We start from the raw sequence: 13,937 nt of genomic DNA, 5'->3' as shown, positions 1-13,937 counted from the left end.
GCGGCGGGCCTGGGGGCGGCGGAGTGTGGCGGGCTGCGGCGGGGGGCGTGGCCAGTGGGAAGGGGCGGGGCTTTGTGGGCGTGATCGGGGGGCGTGGCCCGGGGGAATAAAAGCGGGCGGCGGGAGCCATGCGCGCGCGCGCGCGCTGCCGCCGTTGACCTTCGCTTCTCCTCCGGTACCGGTCGCCGCTTCCCCCGCGCTGCCGCCATGGCGCCCAGGAAGTTCTTCGTGGGGGGTAACTGGAAGATGAACGGCGACAAGAAGAGCCTGGGCGAGCTGATCCAGACGCTGAACGGCGCCAAGCTCTCCGCCGACACCGGTGAGGGCGCGGCCGCACGTAGCGCACGTCCCGCGCGGCGCCTGAGGGCCCGGCGGGGGGAACGGCAAATGTCAGAGGGCGGCGGGGGCCTAAATATAACCCGGCGGCGGGGCTAAATATACCCGCGAAACCGGATCCGCGGCTGCGGGGCCGGCGGACGCGTGCGGCTGCACCCCCGGGGCCCCTCGGCCTTGCCCCCGCCCGGCCCCGGAGCCCCGCGTCTCCGCCGGGGCGGGCTGCGAGGCCGGGCCCCCGCCGAAGCCGGTTACAACCCCGGGTGTAACTCGATGCTGCCCTCTCCGCCCCGGCCGGGCCCTCGCCCGGTTCCTCGGCTGGGCCCGCTCCGAGGGACCCGTGCGAACCGGCGGAGGGGCCCGGTCCTCGGCCTGACGGCGCCCGTCTGCCCGCTGGCAAAGGGCTCCCTGCCTTCTGTCGAGTCATCAGATAGCGGGGACGGTCCTGCTGCGGAGGGTCCCCCGCACGTCAGGGAGGGCGGGCTGAGCCGTCCCGGGAGCGAGGGGTGACCTCCTGGGGCCGGTGGCTGGGTACGGTGTCTGCCCTTCGCCCGTCTGAAGGGTAACCCACCACCTTTGCCTTCCAGAGGTGGTTTGCGGAGCCCCTTCCATCTACCTCGACTTCGCCCGTCAGAAGCTCGATGCGAAGATCGGAGTCGCAGCGCAGAACTGCTACAAGGTACCAAAGGGTGCTTTCACGGGAGAGATCAGGTGAGCCTGCGGGGAAAGGTAAAGCCGGGGTGCCTCTGGGACAGAGATTCCCCCCAGAGGTGCGAGTCATCTCCTTTCTTCCCAGCCCAGCTATGATCAAAGATATTGGAGCTGCCTGGGTGATCCTGGGCCACTCTGAGCGAAGGCATGTTTTTGGAGAGTCTGATGAGGTGAGTGACCCTGGGATGGAGAGATGGCCCAGCTCGGGCGGGCCTGCGAAGGCCAGAGGGGTGAGCGGTTAAAGTCGGACCGCAGGAGTAGGTCTGACTACCAGTTCCCATGTTCCTTTGCCATTCCCAGTTGATTGGGCAGAAGGTGGCTCATGCTCTGGCTGAGGGCCTTGGAGTCATTGCCTGCATTGGAGAGAAGCTGGATGAGAGAGAAGCCGGCATAACGGAGAAGGTCGTTTTTGAACAGACCAAGGCCATTGCTGGTAAGGGAAGGAAACGGGTGCTTTTTTCTGCTTTGGACATTTGGGAAACGGCCATTCTGGCCTTAACTGGAAGGCCGTAGCGGCCGTCCTGGCCTTCCCTGTGAGGCTGCTGCGAATGTTCACGTGCAGTAACGATCACGTTAATAAAAGGCCTGCATGTTCCAGAAAGCTTTCCAGCTCTCCCCTTCCCAGCACGGGGTCCTGTGCTTGCTTACACTTTCTCCTTCCTCCCCAGATAACGTGAAGGACTGGAGTAAAGTGGTTCTTGCCTATGAGCCGGTTTGGGCTATTGGGACTGGTAAAACTGCAACTCCCCAACAGGTATGAGCAGGGAAAGGTGGCTGACCCTTCCCACTCGAGATCCTCTTAAAGATTCTCTCTAAAGACTCGAGATTTAGAGGATCTCTAGAGATTCTCTAAGAGATTCTCCCTTCTCTTTGGAGTTGTATGCGCAGCCCTCAGTGGGACTCTTTGTGTTCCCTTGCAGGCTCAGGAAGTTCATGAGAAGCTGAGGGGGTGGCTGAAAAGCCACGTGTCTGATGCCGTTGCTCAGTCAACTAGGATCATCTACGGAGGTAAATGAATCTGAATCTACTTTCCGGTGCAGGAAGCACTTAGTTTCTCTGCTCACTGCTGCATCATGCTCTGCTGATGAGGAAACCTGAGGTTGGCAGAGCATGAAGAACCACCTACTAGCTTCTTTCGGTAAATGGGAGACAGTTTTACTGTCTGCAGAGTGAGGTGTAGCTGGTCTTTGTGCCCTGGCTCCCTTTCCTAGAGCTGGCTTAAAATACTGCTCCCTCCTTAAATACTGCTCCCTAAAAATACCGCTCCCTCCTTAGGCTCGGTCACTGGCAGCAACTGCAAGGAGCTGGCCTCTCAGCACGATGTGGATGGCTTCCTTGTTGGCGGAGCTTCTCTCAAGCCAGAGTTTGTGGATATTATCAATGCCAAACACTGAAGCAGCCCGTGAGGAGCAGTCCCTTGTGGTTAAGAGCAAGAAACGGAAGCAAGAAGGGACCTTTCATTGCACACGTCTTAGTACAGCGGCCTCCTCTGAGGCTTTTCCCCCTCCACGGTCATTGTTCTACCTGTGCTGCTAACCCCCGCCACCATGTTGCAATACGGTTAGCGGGAGCCTGTCTCGGCAGAGTCGTGACAGCCTCCTCTCTGAATCGGCAAAATCCTTGGTTGCCTGTTGACCCGTAAGAGCCCACAGTCAACCTGGCCGGTGCCTCCCCCTTTCTCTGCAGCGCTGCGGAGAGAGGGGGCCTCTGGTGCTGGGGGGAAGGAAAATGGAGCTCCAGTCTCTTGCATCCTTCAGCTCCATCAGCAAGGAGCCTGTCAGCTTCGACCCTTGTGAGATGTCTTACCTCACCTGTGTCCCGTACTGAACAATAAATGAAAAGAAAAAGCAAAGGCATGTCCTGGATCTTATTCAGCAGCAGCTGGGGGACAAGCAGAGTACAGAATTTATTACTTCTGGAGGTAGCTGGTTGAAGAGAGGGTGGTGTGGGTTTTGAGGGCTTTTTCTCTGAGGGCTTTTTCTCTGAGGGCTTTTTCTCTGAGGGCTTTTTCTCTGAGGGCTTTTTCTCTGAGGGCTTTTTCTCTGAGGGCTTTTTCTCTGAGGGCTTTTTCTCTGAGGGCTTTTTCTCTGAGGGCTTTTTCTCTGAGGGCTTTTTCTCTGAGGGCTTTTTCTCTGAGGGCTTTTTCTCTGAGGGCTTTTTCTCTGAGGGCTTTTTCTCTGAGGGCTTTTTCTCTGAGGGCTTTTTCTCTGAGGGCTTTTTCTCTGAGGGCTTTTTCTCTGAGGGCTTTTTCTCTGAGGGCTTTTTCTCTGAGGGCTTTTTCTCTGAGGGCTTTTTCTCTGAGGGCTTTTTCTCTGAGGGCTTTTTCTCTGAGGGCTTTTTCTCTGAGGGCTTTTTCTCTGAGGGCTTTTTCTCTGAGGGCTTTTTCTCTGAGGGCTTTTTCTCTGAGGGCTTACCATTGCTGCAGTAGGTGTTGCATGGGTTCAACCTCTATCTTGCTCTCATAGGTTTCACCTGCAGCCTGCCCTGAGCATCTTGTTTCTGTCCTGTGACAGCCCTTCTTTGGGCCTGTGGTGATTCATGTGCGTCTTTTCCATGTGTGTCTCTGTTCCAGTAGCTGCCGGAGCACCTGGCTGTCCCATTAGTGAGCCGGTCTTTCCAGGCAGGCTTGGGAACGCACTCATCCCTATGCTGTGTGAGGACTGGTAATTGATTTGCAGAGCAGCTCCCTCGTGATGAAGGTTTTTAGGCCGTGCGCTGAGGCTGTGCTCGCTGCCTGCTTGCAACCCTGTGCTGATGGGTGAGAAAGCACGACTAGACGGTAGTTCCCAGCTGCTGCACCAGCTAGGAGATCTTTAGGCCATACTAAGGGTAATGAAAAACGAAACGCCTCGCGAGGAGGAGCCCGGCTGTGAGGCAGCGGGTCCTTGGGAGCCGGCGGGCGGTGCTCTGGCAGGGCGCTGACATGCGAAGGGGCGCTCAGCCTGTCCCTGCGCATCCGAGGGATCCTCTTCCCTTTTGTGTATCGGGTCTGCAGTCGTTTTTGCAGCCGTGGCATGGTCCTCCCCCGATACTCCGGCTGTCAGCATGTTGCCCTGCCAGCATCCCCTGAGGGATGAAAGGCAGGAGGTGAGGGACCAAAAAGGAGAAAATCTGGGTAAGTCCACTGATGCTGCGGAGTGGGAAGTCCACTCCTGGGAAGTGGACTCCAAAATCCTGGGAAGTCCACTCCTGGGCTGCTGAAGTGCTGCTAACAGCGTTCCTCCCTCCCGGCTCGGAGGGACAGGGGGATGAGAGCCTCCAGCTCTTCAGGGGCGTCTCCTTCCCAGCTGGGAGCAGAGGTCTGTTCCCTGCCCCTGCCGCTTCCTCGGCAGGAGCCTTTCGGCAGGCGGCGTGAGCAGGCCGGGCCGCGCTAAAATGGCGCCGAAACGGGCGGTGGGGCGATTGGGGTTACGAAGCACAGGGCGACGGACCCCTCTGCTGGGAAGCTCTGGCGATGGAAGCAAGGCCGTCAACCAGGGAAGGGTGGGAGATGATGGCCTGAGAAGGAAGAGCCTGACTGCAGCGCAGAGCTGAGAGCTGGCTCTGGGTGCGTGCAGAGTGACGTGGAAAGGAGGATGCTTCAGAGGCAAAAAAAAAAAAAAGTAACAAAAAAAAATGCTGAAAACTCTGGTTTCTACAACTGGAGTGTTTCTGAGAGGCTGCTGGGGCACGGCTGTAGTTTGGTGCCTCAGGGCACTGGGGTCAGGATGACTGGAGCGGGGATGGCTCGGTAGGGATGCGGACTGTGCCGAAGGCTGCCGGGAGCCGGGATCGCTCGGGCATCGGCCGCGGGCTGCAGCTTCGCTGTCGGTTCCCGCTCCTGCCCACAGAACTAGGCAAGAGCCCAGGAGAGTGACCTACATAGGAAAAACCAGATGGGAGCTGAGCATTGGTCTTGCTGCTGTGAGGAGAATAGAGAGGCATGAAAGCATTCGTTTAATGAGGAATAAACTCATGGAAAATAATTTCTGCATCAGCAGGAATGCCAGATCTTGGGTTTTTTTTTTTTTTTTTTTCCTTTTTGTCTGCTTTCTGGCAGGCCCACAGCTCTGTGGAGTGGAAATACTGCCAGATCCTCACTGCAAATTGTAGTGGTTGGATTTTAAACCAGGTTGCTGTTGGGAAGGATGCGCTGTGCCAGATGTGAGAGCTCGAGAGAGGCTGCTGCGGCTCCGCGTCCTCAGCCCCAGCCAGTGGCCAGGCTGAGCTTGTATTCCCCATAGGCACAAACACGCATATACACCACGTACACACACGGATGGCCATACGGATAACGGCCAGCCACACCGAGCGCTCCCACGAACACGGTGCCGGCAGCCTCAACCCACCCCCCTCTGGCTGAGGAGGATGGAGGTGCGCTAGTGAGCATGTGTATATATGTGCATTTATACATATGCATATGTACAGCGTGGCTCCCTCCAGCAGCTGGGCTCAGGCAGTCTGCCCAGTAGCTGCGCTTCGATCCCAGTCTCTCCAGTCCCTGTGGTCCCCCAGTAGCCAGCTCCCCCATGATGCTCAGGCCCCCCAGCCTCTTCGGCAGCTGCCGGGACCCCCCTGGCAGCCGTCTCCTCCCTGGCAGCCCCCCCAGGCCCCCTCGCCGGCTGGTCCGGCTGCATCCTCGCTGCTGCTCACGCGCTTGCCCGCACGCCTGGGCACCCAGACTCCCCCCGCAGCCCCTGCCTGTGGCAACGAGTCCCTCGGAGTCCCTCGCCCAGGGCAAAGCGGGAAGGGAGCTCCATGAGAAGACGGGACAGGCCGCGCTGATCAGCGCCGGGCACGGCCGGGCAAACCGTCACAAACCATTGACACGCGACCGCACCTTTTTATTCCCGTACCCCTCTGTTCCTCCACGAATCGCCTGCATCCCTCCCTTTCCCGCCTTCGGTTCCTCCCCTGACGAGTCCCGTGCGATCCCGACGCTCTCCCCCTGCATCCCATCGTGTGTCCCACCCCCCGAACGCAGCGACCCCCCGGCCCTGAAGGTGCTCGGGGCCCGAGGCTCCCCTGGGACAGCCCCGGGAGGGGCCCGGACGGGGCCTCCCTTCCTCCGAGTCCGTAATTCGGGTTCCCGCCGGCCATCGTGCCCTTGTGCTCCTCTGGGACGGCGGAGATGGGCCTTTGGTGGGCTGACAGCTCCTGGGACGGGCTGGGAGCAGCCCGGCAGGGTGCTGCTGTCGTCTCCCTTTGCCGACAAGCTCTTGTCACGCAACCTCCTTAATGATCAGTATAGTTAGGTTTGGGATTTTTTTTTCTTTTATATAACCTGAATACAATTTCTTTCTTTTAAAGATGTGGGTTTCCTTGTATAATTTCTCTTCTTTCTTGTACATTGTTTAGTCATCTACGAACAAAGCCATTGACCCGTATGTTCCTGTTGTAAGACTAGATAAAACGTGTGCACAGAGGCACACACAACTTCTACCAGCCCGTTAACGTATAAAGGGACAAGGGACGGGAAGAAATGCATGTCACCGCTTTTGCTCCAGCACCGATTTGCTGAAGGGCTCCTTAAAGCCTTGGAAAGCAAAGGCAAGAGGAGCTGGAGTGCTTTATGTGTAGAGGTTGTTTTCTTTTTTTTTGCAGGGGATATAGTGGAAAACCACATCATCTGCAGGTTAACGACCAGGGAGTGAATTCAGATGGGGCGAGCGTAGCACGGGAGGTCAGCGCCGAGGAGTCAGGCGGGACGAGGCAGGGGACAGCCCTGAGCACTGCGGGCTGCTTTGCAGGAGGGGCGATGGCTGGCGGATGTGTTGCGAGAGAGCGAGGTTCGTGTCCGACGGTTGCGTGCCCAGCTCAGCTTGGACCAGCTTATCTAACGCTGACGTTGCCCGGGGACTGCGAAGGAGCAAAGTGCACCGGAGGGAAAGGGAGCTGGACTAACCGCAGCATTCCCAGCGGGCTCTGCTCGGCAGCCGGCGGGGCCACGGCCACCCGCCTGCCCTCGGGTGCCACAGCTGGGCGGGCACCGATGGCGTCTGCTGGGCACCGGCAACCTCGGCGTCACGGGCAGCCGGTGGGGACACCGTATCCCAAAAGCGGCTTCCCGGCGTCCGGGAGATCACGTCGTGGGAGGTTTCATGCAGAACCCAAGCCTAATTCGGCTCAAGGTGTTAATTAAACATTTACCGGAGGGAATGTCTTTCCTCAGAGATACTCACCACCCAAGTGACCGCCACCCAGTGCAGCCCAGCCTAACTTTGAAGCTGGCCCCATTTTGAGCTGGGGAGGGGGCCAGGACAGCCTCCAGTGGCCCCTTCCCACCAAAATGATCCTTCAGTTCTCCGGATACGCTCCTACTAATTGCAGATGTTACCCAGCTGGGAAGGGCCGGGAGCACTTGGGAAAGCAGAGTAAGATCACAAAGTCCTTCCGATGAAGGAGAGACACGCTCTGAGGTTTCCACGCGGAATTTAGCACCAAAAATGACAAGCTACTGCGGCAAACGGACCCAAGCGGCCCGCTGAGAGGAGCGTGGCCAGCAGGACGATGAAAAAAAGAAACCCCAGGGAGCTTGGATGGCCGACGAACGGCAAAACCCGCGGCGCCCGCGCTGCCGCCGGCGATCGAGCGGGACGCCCTCGCCCTGAGAGACCAGCAGTCTCTTTTTGGAGGGGTTTCCTCCGAGCTGACGAGACTTTGGGTTTCACATTCTGTCGGAAAGGTGAGGACTGGGGGGGGGGTTGAGGACAACGCTGGTGAGAGAAGGGGAGGCTCTGGGCAAGGTCGGAGGATGAGGCCGGCGCGGCTGAGGCGGCTAAGGGGAGGAAGAGGCCCCCGCCCCGCCCCCGCGCTGTCACTCAGCGCGGTTGCTATGGCAGCGGCGCCGGGCCCCGCCTCCCCGGTTTCCATGGCAGCCCAGGGTGGCGACCGCCGGCGGGCCTGAGGGAGCCTCCCGCCCTCCGCGGGGCCTGCGGGGATGGAGGGCGAGGAGCTGGAGGGGGACGAGTACGGCCTTCAGGAGGAGGGAGAGGAGGAGGCGTTGTCGGAGCAGGAGGAGGAAGAACAGGTGAGGGAGGGGGCCTCAGCACCCTCTGGCTGCCGTTAGGCCAGCGCTGGCCTTGGGCTCTCTCCTTCTCTCCCAGGTGCCGGCCCCGCGTCCCCTGACGGAGGAGGTCTTGAAGGAGGGTCTCTCTCTCCTCTGTAAGACCGGCAATGGCCTGGCCCACGCCTACGTGAAATTTGAAGCCAAATACAAGTGAGTGTGCAACACCCGCCCCAGGAGAAGGCATCTGTCTGTAGCCGTGAGGCCACCGGTGGGGCAGGAGCGTTGCCAGGCCGTGTTCTCCAGCTCTCTGGCTTCCAGTCTGCGCCTCAGCGTAGCTCGTCCATCCGCAGCCCTGAGCTGGGGACTGCCTCCACCGCAGCCAGACGGGCAGGCGGGAACGTCAGCATCCCCATAGATTGAGGGGAGCCCGTCCATCCCTCTGGACTCCGGTCTAGGGGGACCTGGACAGGGTGACCTCCCCACAGTCACGTTGAGAAATATCCATTAAGCATCTCTCCTGTTAACTGCTAACCTTTAAGGCAGGCACTTGTAAATAGAGCGCCACAATGGCCTGGGGACAGTTTGGAGCCTCAGCCCCATCAGTACACCCACACCACCCTAGCCCACATCACCTAGTCAGTGAGACTGTGTCTTTCAGCAGCCTCATAGGTATCTCAACCAGCTTTTTCCCACTAGGAAAGTCCTTCCACACAGTCCTTGGTATTACCACTACTGTCTAACAGCCCCATCCCCCAAATTTATCCTCTTTTCTGCTCTGGTCTCCTGAGAGCTACATTTCAAGGGGAAGAAGTAGTCCTTGAGCCAAGAAAGCAGGTCCAATCTTACCATTTGGCCTTGTTTACAGACTATTATTTGGCCTGTCCCTATCGCCTGCCTTTTTCCTCCTTCTCTCCAGCAAGGCTTCCTAGGACAGCAGGGAAGCAGGAGAGGAGGATGCCCTCCCTCCAGCAGTGGTGAGGAGCAAACTGAAAGCTGGTAGCAGGGGGAAATATGAGAGATGTTTTATTCACATCCTCCCTCCCACAGGGACTTGACAGACATCAGCCTCCTCGAACGCTTCATTCATCTGCGGTATGTGGATTTGTCAGAGAACAAGCTGCAAGATTTGTCTCCGCTGAGCAGCCTAACCCACCTGCTTTGGCTGAAGGTGGATGGGAATCTGCTTACCAGCGCCTGCATGCAGGAGCTGCCCTACCTCCAGATCATCAGCTTTGCTCACAACCGCATCAAGGATACGGAGGGCATTACTCACCCCCGCTTAGCCAGCCTCTGCCTGAAAGGTGACACAGACCATCTCCCTTCATTCTTGTGCACATGGGACGCTCCCTTTGGGTGGGATTAACTCTTTCGTTGTTTCTTCCCCCTCTGGCACTCAGGAAATAAAATCCAGACAGCGCTGGGCCTCAGTCATGGCCAATTGTTCAACCTGCAAATCCTGGAGCTGCGAGGAAACATGCTAGAGAGCACAGCAGGCCTCAGTCTTCCCAAGCTCAAGAACCTCTACCTGGTAAGGGATCAGCCAGCTCGGGGAGTGGGACAGAGCTGCTGCAGAGCCCGGCACCTCCAGACGCTGGGAGGAGGGGAGGAGGCTCTCCCCTTCAAAGCAGCGGCATTTTTGTGCTAGCCCATTCAGTTCAATCTTCTCAGCCCGAGCGAGGAACAGATTTCAGAGAGCTAAAGAGACAAAATCACTTCTTTGAGGTAGCTCCTTCTACGCTGTCTGCCCAGATGGTGCGAAGGGAGTAGCCAGTAAATCCTCTGCAGAGAGCAAAGGAGTTGGCAATGTTCAGCGCGCCGGGTTCTTCCCTCCCCGCTTCCTACGGGAGAGCAGTATTCCCTTCTGGCAGCGTTGGGGAAGCCTGTATTCTGTGTGTCCCAGGACCCCAGGAGGTCAGCGGGGAAAGCAACAGGTTTGCTCTGGGTGACAGGGGGAGGTGACGCCTCTTTCTCCTCTCTGATGAGCCTAATCAAATACCGGTTTAAAACCAGCACAATTATATGATTCACACCTTCAGCTGCCAAAACAGCAACGGATTGAAGAGCGCAGTGAAACTAAGATAGGAGAAGCAATTTCTTAATGCCATAAACAATTGCTTCAGGGAACATTTACTTCTAGAGACGCGAGTGAAGAAAGCATGTATGGCTTAGTCCCATGCATCACACCGTGCTACAGCTTGCGAAGACTGGATAGGTGTCCTGAGTCACTGCCTCTTAAAAAGCAGTTAAAGATGATAAAGGCTTTGCAAAGCTGTATGGTTTCTTTTCATCGAGGCTCCCTGGCAGAAAACACTGAGGAGGTTGCTTGCTGAGATTGTCTGCAATTTTCTGGTGGAAAACTGACATTTTAGGGCTAGAGGTGCTGGGAGAAGGGATGAAGTGGAGAAGTCACTAGATATAATACAGAATTTCAAAGTGAAACCAGTCGCTTTAGTGAATGATTGGGGGGAAGCAAACACTGCACTGATATTTAAAGAAGGTTCCTGGCATGATTGAGCAATTTCTGAGCTGCACATAAGAAGCGGGCAAATTGCAAGACGTGATTATTAAAACTAGAACAACTGACTCATTTCTCAGGAATCTTTGGGGCTTGAATTTGTCTCCCATGTCCGCCCGGTCACTAAATCATTTCGGAGGTGGTCTCTCCCAGCACTGCTTTGCTTTCTATATAAAGATTTTGGTATGACTTGAGCCATGGGTAGATGAAGCTGATGCCTCAAGGACAGGGTTCAAGACAAAGGGTTCAATTTAAAGGCCCTGAACCAAATTTGGTTAACGTATGACATATGAAATTCAGCGTTAGAAAAGGTATACCTACTAGCGGGAAGACTACGAGCTGGCTGCTTACCGTGCGGCACTTGCAACGGTTTGAGGATCGCTGCCGTCAGCAGGGCGGTGTCGGTTCCTGGTCACTGTGCAGCGGTGGTGACAAAGGCTAGCTAGAGCAAGGTCAGGTATGCAGGCAGAGGAGAGGGAATCATGGGGAACATGTTGTAGTAGCTTTCCGTAAGAAACGGCGGCATCACGTCTATGCGAAGAACTGGTATCTAAGGTAAGGTGATGATGCGAGCGTTTAATTAAAGGAGTCATATGGAATGTTCTTTGATTGAGGGGAAAAAACCCAACCCTGAAAAAAATCCATTTGGCATTTGTCCCGTTAGTGCTTGCAGGGCCAGAGCCGATAAATTATTCAAACTGGAGTAATGAAGAAAGTGAGAGTGATGGGAGGTTCCTATCCATTTTACAGACCAGTGGTCTGTGAGCTCCCCACCCCATTTCCCACAGCAGCTCCTGATTTCCTCTGAGGTACAATTTACCGATCCATCCTGGTTGTTAAATCTGTTCACACGACCTTCGCTACATCTCCGACTTTCCTCTTTTTGTCCTTGTGTCACCCTCTTTACTTGGCCCAGCCGGTCCAGACTTCTCCTTGTCCGGTTTCTGTTAGAGTCCTTCTTTTCTATAAAATGTCCTTTTCCTGAGTGACCACGTCCTTAAACTCTTCTCTTACCCCACCAGTTCATCCTGTGCCCCTTTCATCAGTCTCAGGCATTCTCAGCTTCGTATTTCCCCGTCTTGTCACTCACATCACAGTGAAGTGAATGAAATCCGATGATGGGGAATTTTGAATTGGCAGGACACATTCTTCCTGCTGTAAGATTGTCAGATTTGTTGCAAGAAGGTGCGCTTAGGTATGGATAACAACAATTATACCAGGAAGCGCTTAAAATTAAACCAACCGACAACTCCCACCCCCCCTGCGGCCCCTCTCGGGAACACTCAGCCCGCTTCTGCTCCTAGAGGAGTAGAAGGGGAGACTTCTTGGTAGTAGATTGCCCCCACAAGAGAAACGGCTGACGCTGGAAGATCCCTGGACTACGTGGACTGTGTGACTGAGAGGGGCTGGTTATTCATCCTTGAAACACGCTTGTTCTGGGCTCAGCTCCGTGCTTTCCCCTCCACGCTGTTGCTCTCTGAGGCCTCGGGGGCTCAGATTCGGCACTGCTGGGGAAGGGGATGCTGTGCTGGCAGTGGAGTATTCATCTGGGGTGGCTTCCTCTCGGTCACCAAGTGATGCTGCAGGAAACACTTTTTCAGCAAACTTTTGGTCCTTGAATCGGAATACTTAGAACCCATTTGGGCAAGCCCCTGAGGAACCTGATCTAGCTTCAGAGAAGGCTGTGTTATGAGTGGTGGGGAGTCTGAAGGGTAGAAAGAGCTTTAAAGGCCAGACATAACGGCCGTTCCCTCTCCCGTGTGTCCCCTTTTCCCTCCTCTCTTCCTGCCTCCCTGGTGCCCAGGCCCAGAACGCCATTCGGAGCCTTGAAGGCCTCGAGGGGCTAGAGCAGCTGACAACGCTGCACCTGCGTGACAACCAGCTCGAGGCCCTGGATGGATTCTGTAGCAGCATGAAGTCCCTGCAGTACCTCAATCTACGGTAGGTCCTCCCTGCTCTCTGTCGGGACCAGAGACGCCTGTACTCCCGTTTAGGTCTTTAGGATTTTCTGGCTCCTTTGGAAGTTGGAAGACCTGATGGGAAGGGGTTGATCTTTACCATCCTTAACTGTCTAGGAGTGCTCAGCTGTCTAGGAGTATAACAGCCAGGACCCTTCCCAGGCTTCTCGGAAAACAGCTTCAGTCACTCTCAGACCCCACCTCATACTTTTTATGCCTTGCCATAACTCCTTTGGAGCCCTCGCTGCGCATTCTCTGTCTCCTGGACATGACGGCAAGCGCCCTTTGCTTTTCAGCATTTGCCGTACAAGGCGATGGCGATAGCAGACAATGCCATGGGCTGTTTGAGCACAGGGAAATCCAGAGATGTCCTTTTTGTCCCTCGGTCTGGGGAGCTGCGGCCAGATCTGGATCGTAGATCGCAGGTCTGTGGTCTAAGGTCTGCGGTCTACCATGCTGCTCAGTTTTGCTTTGTCTTGCCAGCTTACTGTTCCGAAGGGCCCTCACTGCTTGCGCGTGTCTCTTTCCCCTGCCCTCTCTGCTTCTTCTTCTTCAGGAACAACGGGATCAGTAGCCTTCAGGAGGTGGCAAAACTGCAGGTCCTCCCCACGCTGCAGGCACTGGTGCTGTCGGACAATCCGTGCTCTGATGAAGCCAATTACCGGCTGGAGGTCCTGGCCCTGCTGCCACACCTGCAACGCCTCGACAAGGACCTATTTGAGCAAGATGAGCGGGCAGAGGCGAACAAAATCCGTCGGAAAAGACGGGAAGAAGAAAAGGTGGGAACAGCACGGCGGGGGGGGAGGAGAAGGAAGTGAAGGGAAAGAGAGAGGACCAAACATGCTGATCAAGCCTCTCCTCCTCTAGATTACATGAGGAGAAGGCTGAGGGAGCTCAGTCCCAAGGGCAGAGGAGCCTGAAACAGAGATCGGGCTTCGCAACCTGATTGCGCTGGCCGGCAGCGCAACCCTGCTGCCATTCCTGACCCCACTACCAGAACTGAGCGGTGAAAGGGGAAAAGAAGTCAGGCGTGGTGGAGTCATTTAACTTCTCCCTCTTGCCTTCGTCAGGAAATGGAGGGAGCTCTCCAGGGTGATGTGAATGAGTGACCCCTGGTTTTAACACCTTTTCCCGGAGCCGGTCAAGATATAGAGATTCCTTCCCCCACGTACGCGGCTGGGAAAGCGACCTTCACCTCGTTTTGCCCCTGGAGAAAAGAGGAGGGCTGCCCGCCCTGGTCCTGCAAGCTGCCCTGAGGTACTGCAGTGGTTTTGCAGCCACTGCGCTCATATGCTCTGTTCTCAGTAGGCCCGAGAGGGAAAAGGGGAAAGGGGAGAGTTACAGGTTCTGTGGTGATTTATGGCTCCCAAAAAGATTTTCTGATTTGAATAAAAATAATTAATGAGCCTGGAGTGACTGGAATTGTTTATCC

The 13,937-nt window shown here is 56.2% G+C and overlaps 2 protein-coding genes across 3 annotated transcripts; both read left to right on the top strand.

The window, feature by feature from the left end:
* The first annotated feature begins 121 nt into the window (after positions 1-121).
* Positions 122-2,896, top strand: TPI1 (triosephosphate isomerase 1). Its single transcript, XM_087757550.1, has 7 exons — positions 122-319; positions 921-1,044; positions 1,130-1,214; positions 1,345-1,477; positions 1,713-1,798; positions 1,965-2,052; positions 2,320-2,896. The coding sequence occupies exons 1-7, from the start codon at positions 208-210 to the stop codon at positions 2,436-2,438; spliced, it is 747 nt and encodes a 248-aa protein (XP_087613676.1). The 5' UTR covers positions 122-207; the 3' UTR covers positions 2,439-2,896.
* A 5,006-nt stretch (positions 2,897-7,902) lies between these two features.
* LRRC23 (leucine rich repeat containing 23) lies at positions 7,903-13,904 on the top strand. 2 transcript variants are annotated; one of them, XM_009461752.2, is made up of 7 exons: positions 7,903-8,053; positions 8,130-8,242; positions 9,080-9,333; positions 9,430-9,560; positions 12,352-12,488; positions 13,062-13,284; positions 13,576-13,904. In XM_009461752.2, the coding sequence occupies exons 1-7, from the start codon at positions 7,964-7,966 to the stop codon at positions 13,612-13,614; spliced, it is 987 nt and encodes a 328-aa protein (XP_009460027.2). In that variant the 5' UTR covers positions 7,903-7,963; the 3' UTR covers positions 13,615-13,904. The 2 variants fall into 2 exon arrangements, with proteins under 2 accessions (XP_009460027.2, XP_087613961.1); XM_087757835.1 differs by lacking the exons at positions 13,062-13,284; positions 13,576-13,904 and adding an exon at positions 12,623-13,033.
* Positions 13,905-13,937: the final 33 nt, after the last annotated feature.

This window comes from Nipponia nippon, unplaced genomic scaffold, assembly GCF_047370975.1.
Source record: "Nipponia nippon isolate SJK-2023a ecotype South Korea unplaced genomic scaffold, ASM4737097v1 scaffold_2, whole genome shotgun sequence".
In the NCBI taxonomy this organism is placed as follows: Eukaryota; Metazoa; Chordata; class Aves; order Pelecaniformes; family Threskiornithidae; genus Nipponia; species Nipponia nippon.
The sequence above is the reverse complement of the archived record's forward strand: the minus strand, read 5'-3'. Positions and strand labels throughout refer to the sequence as shown.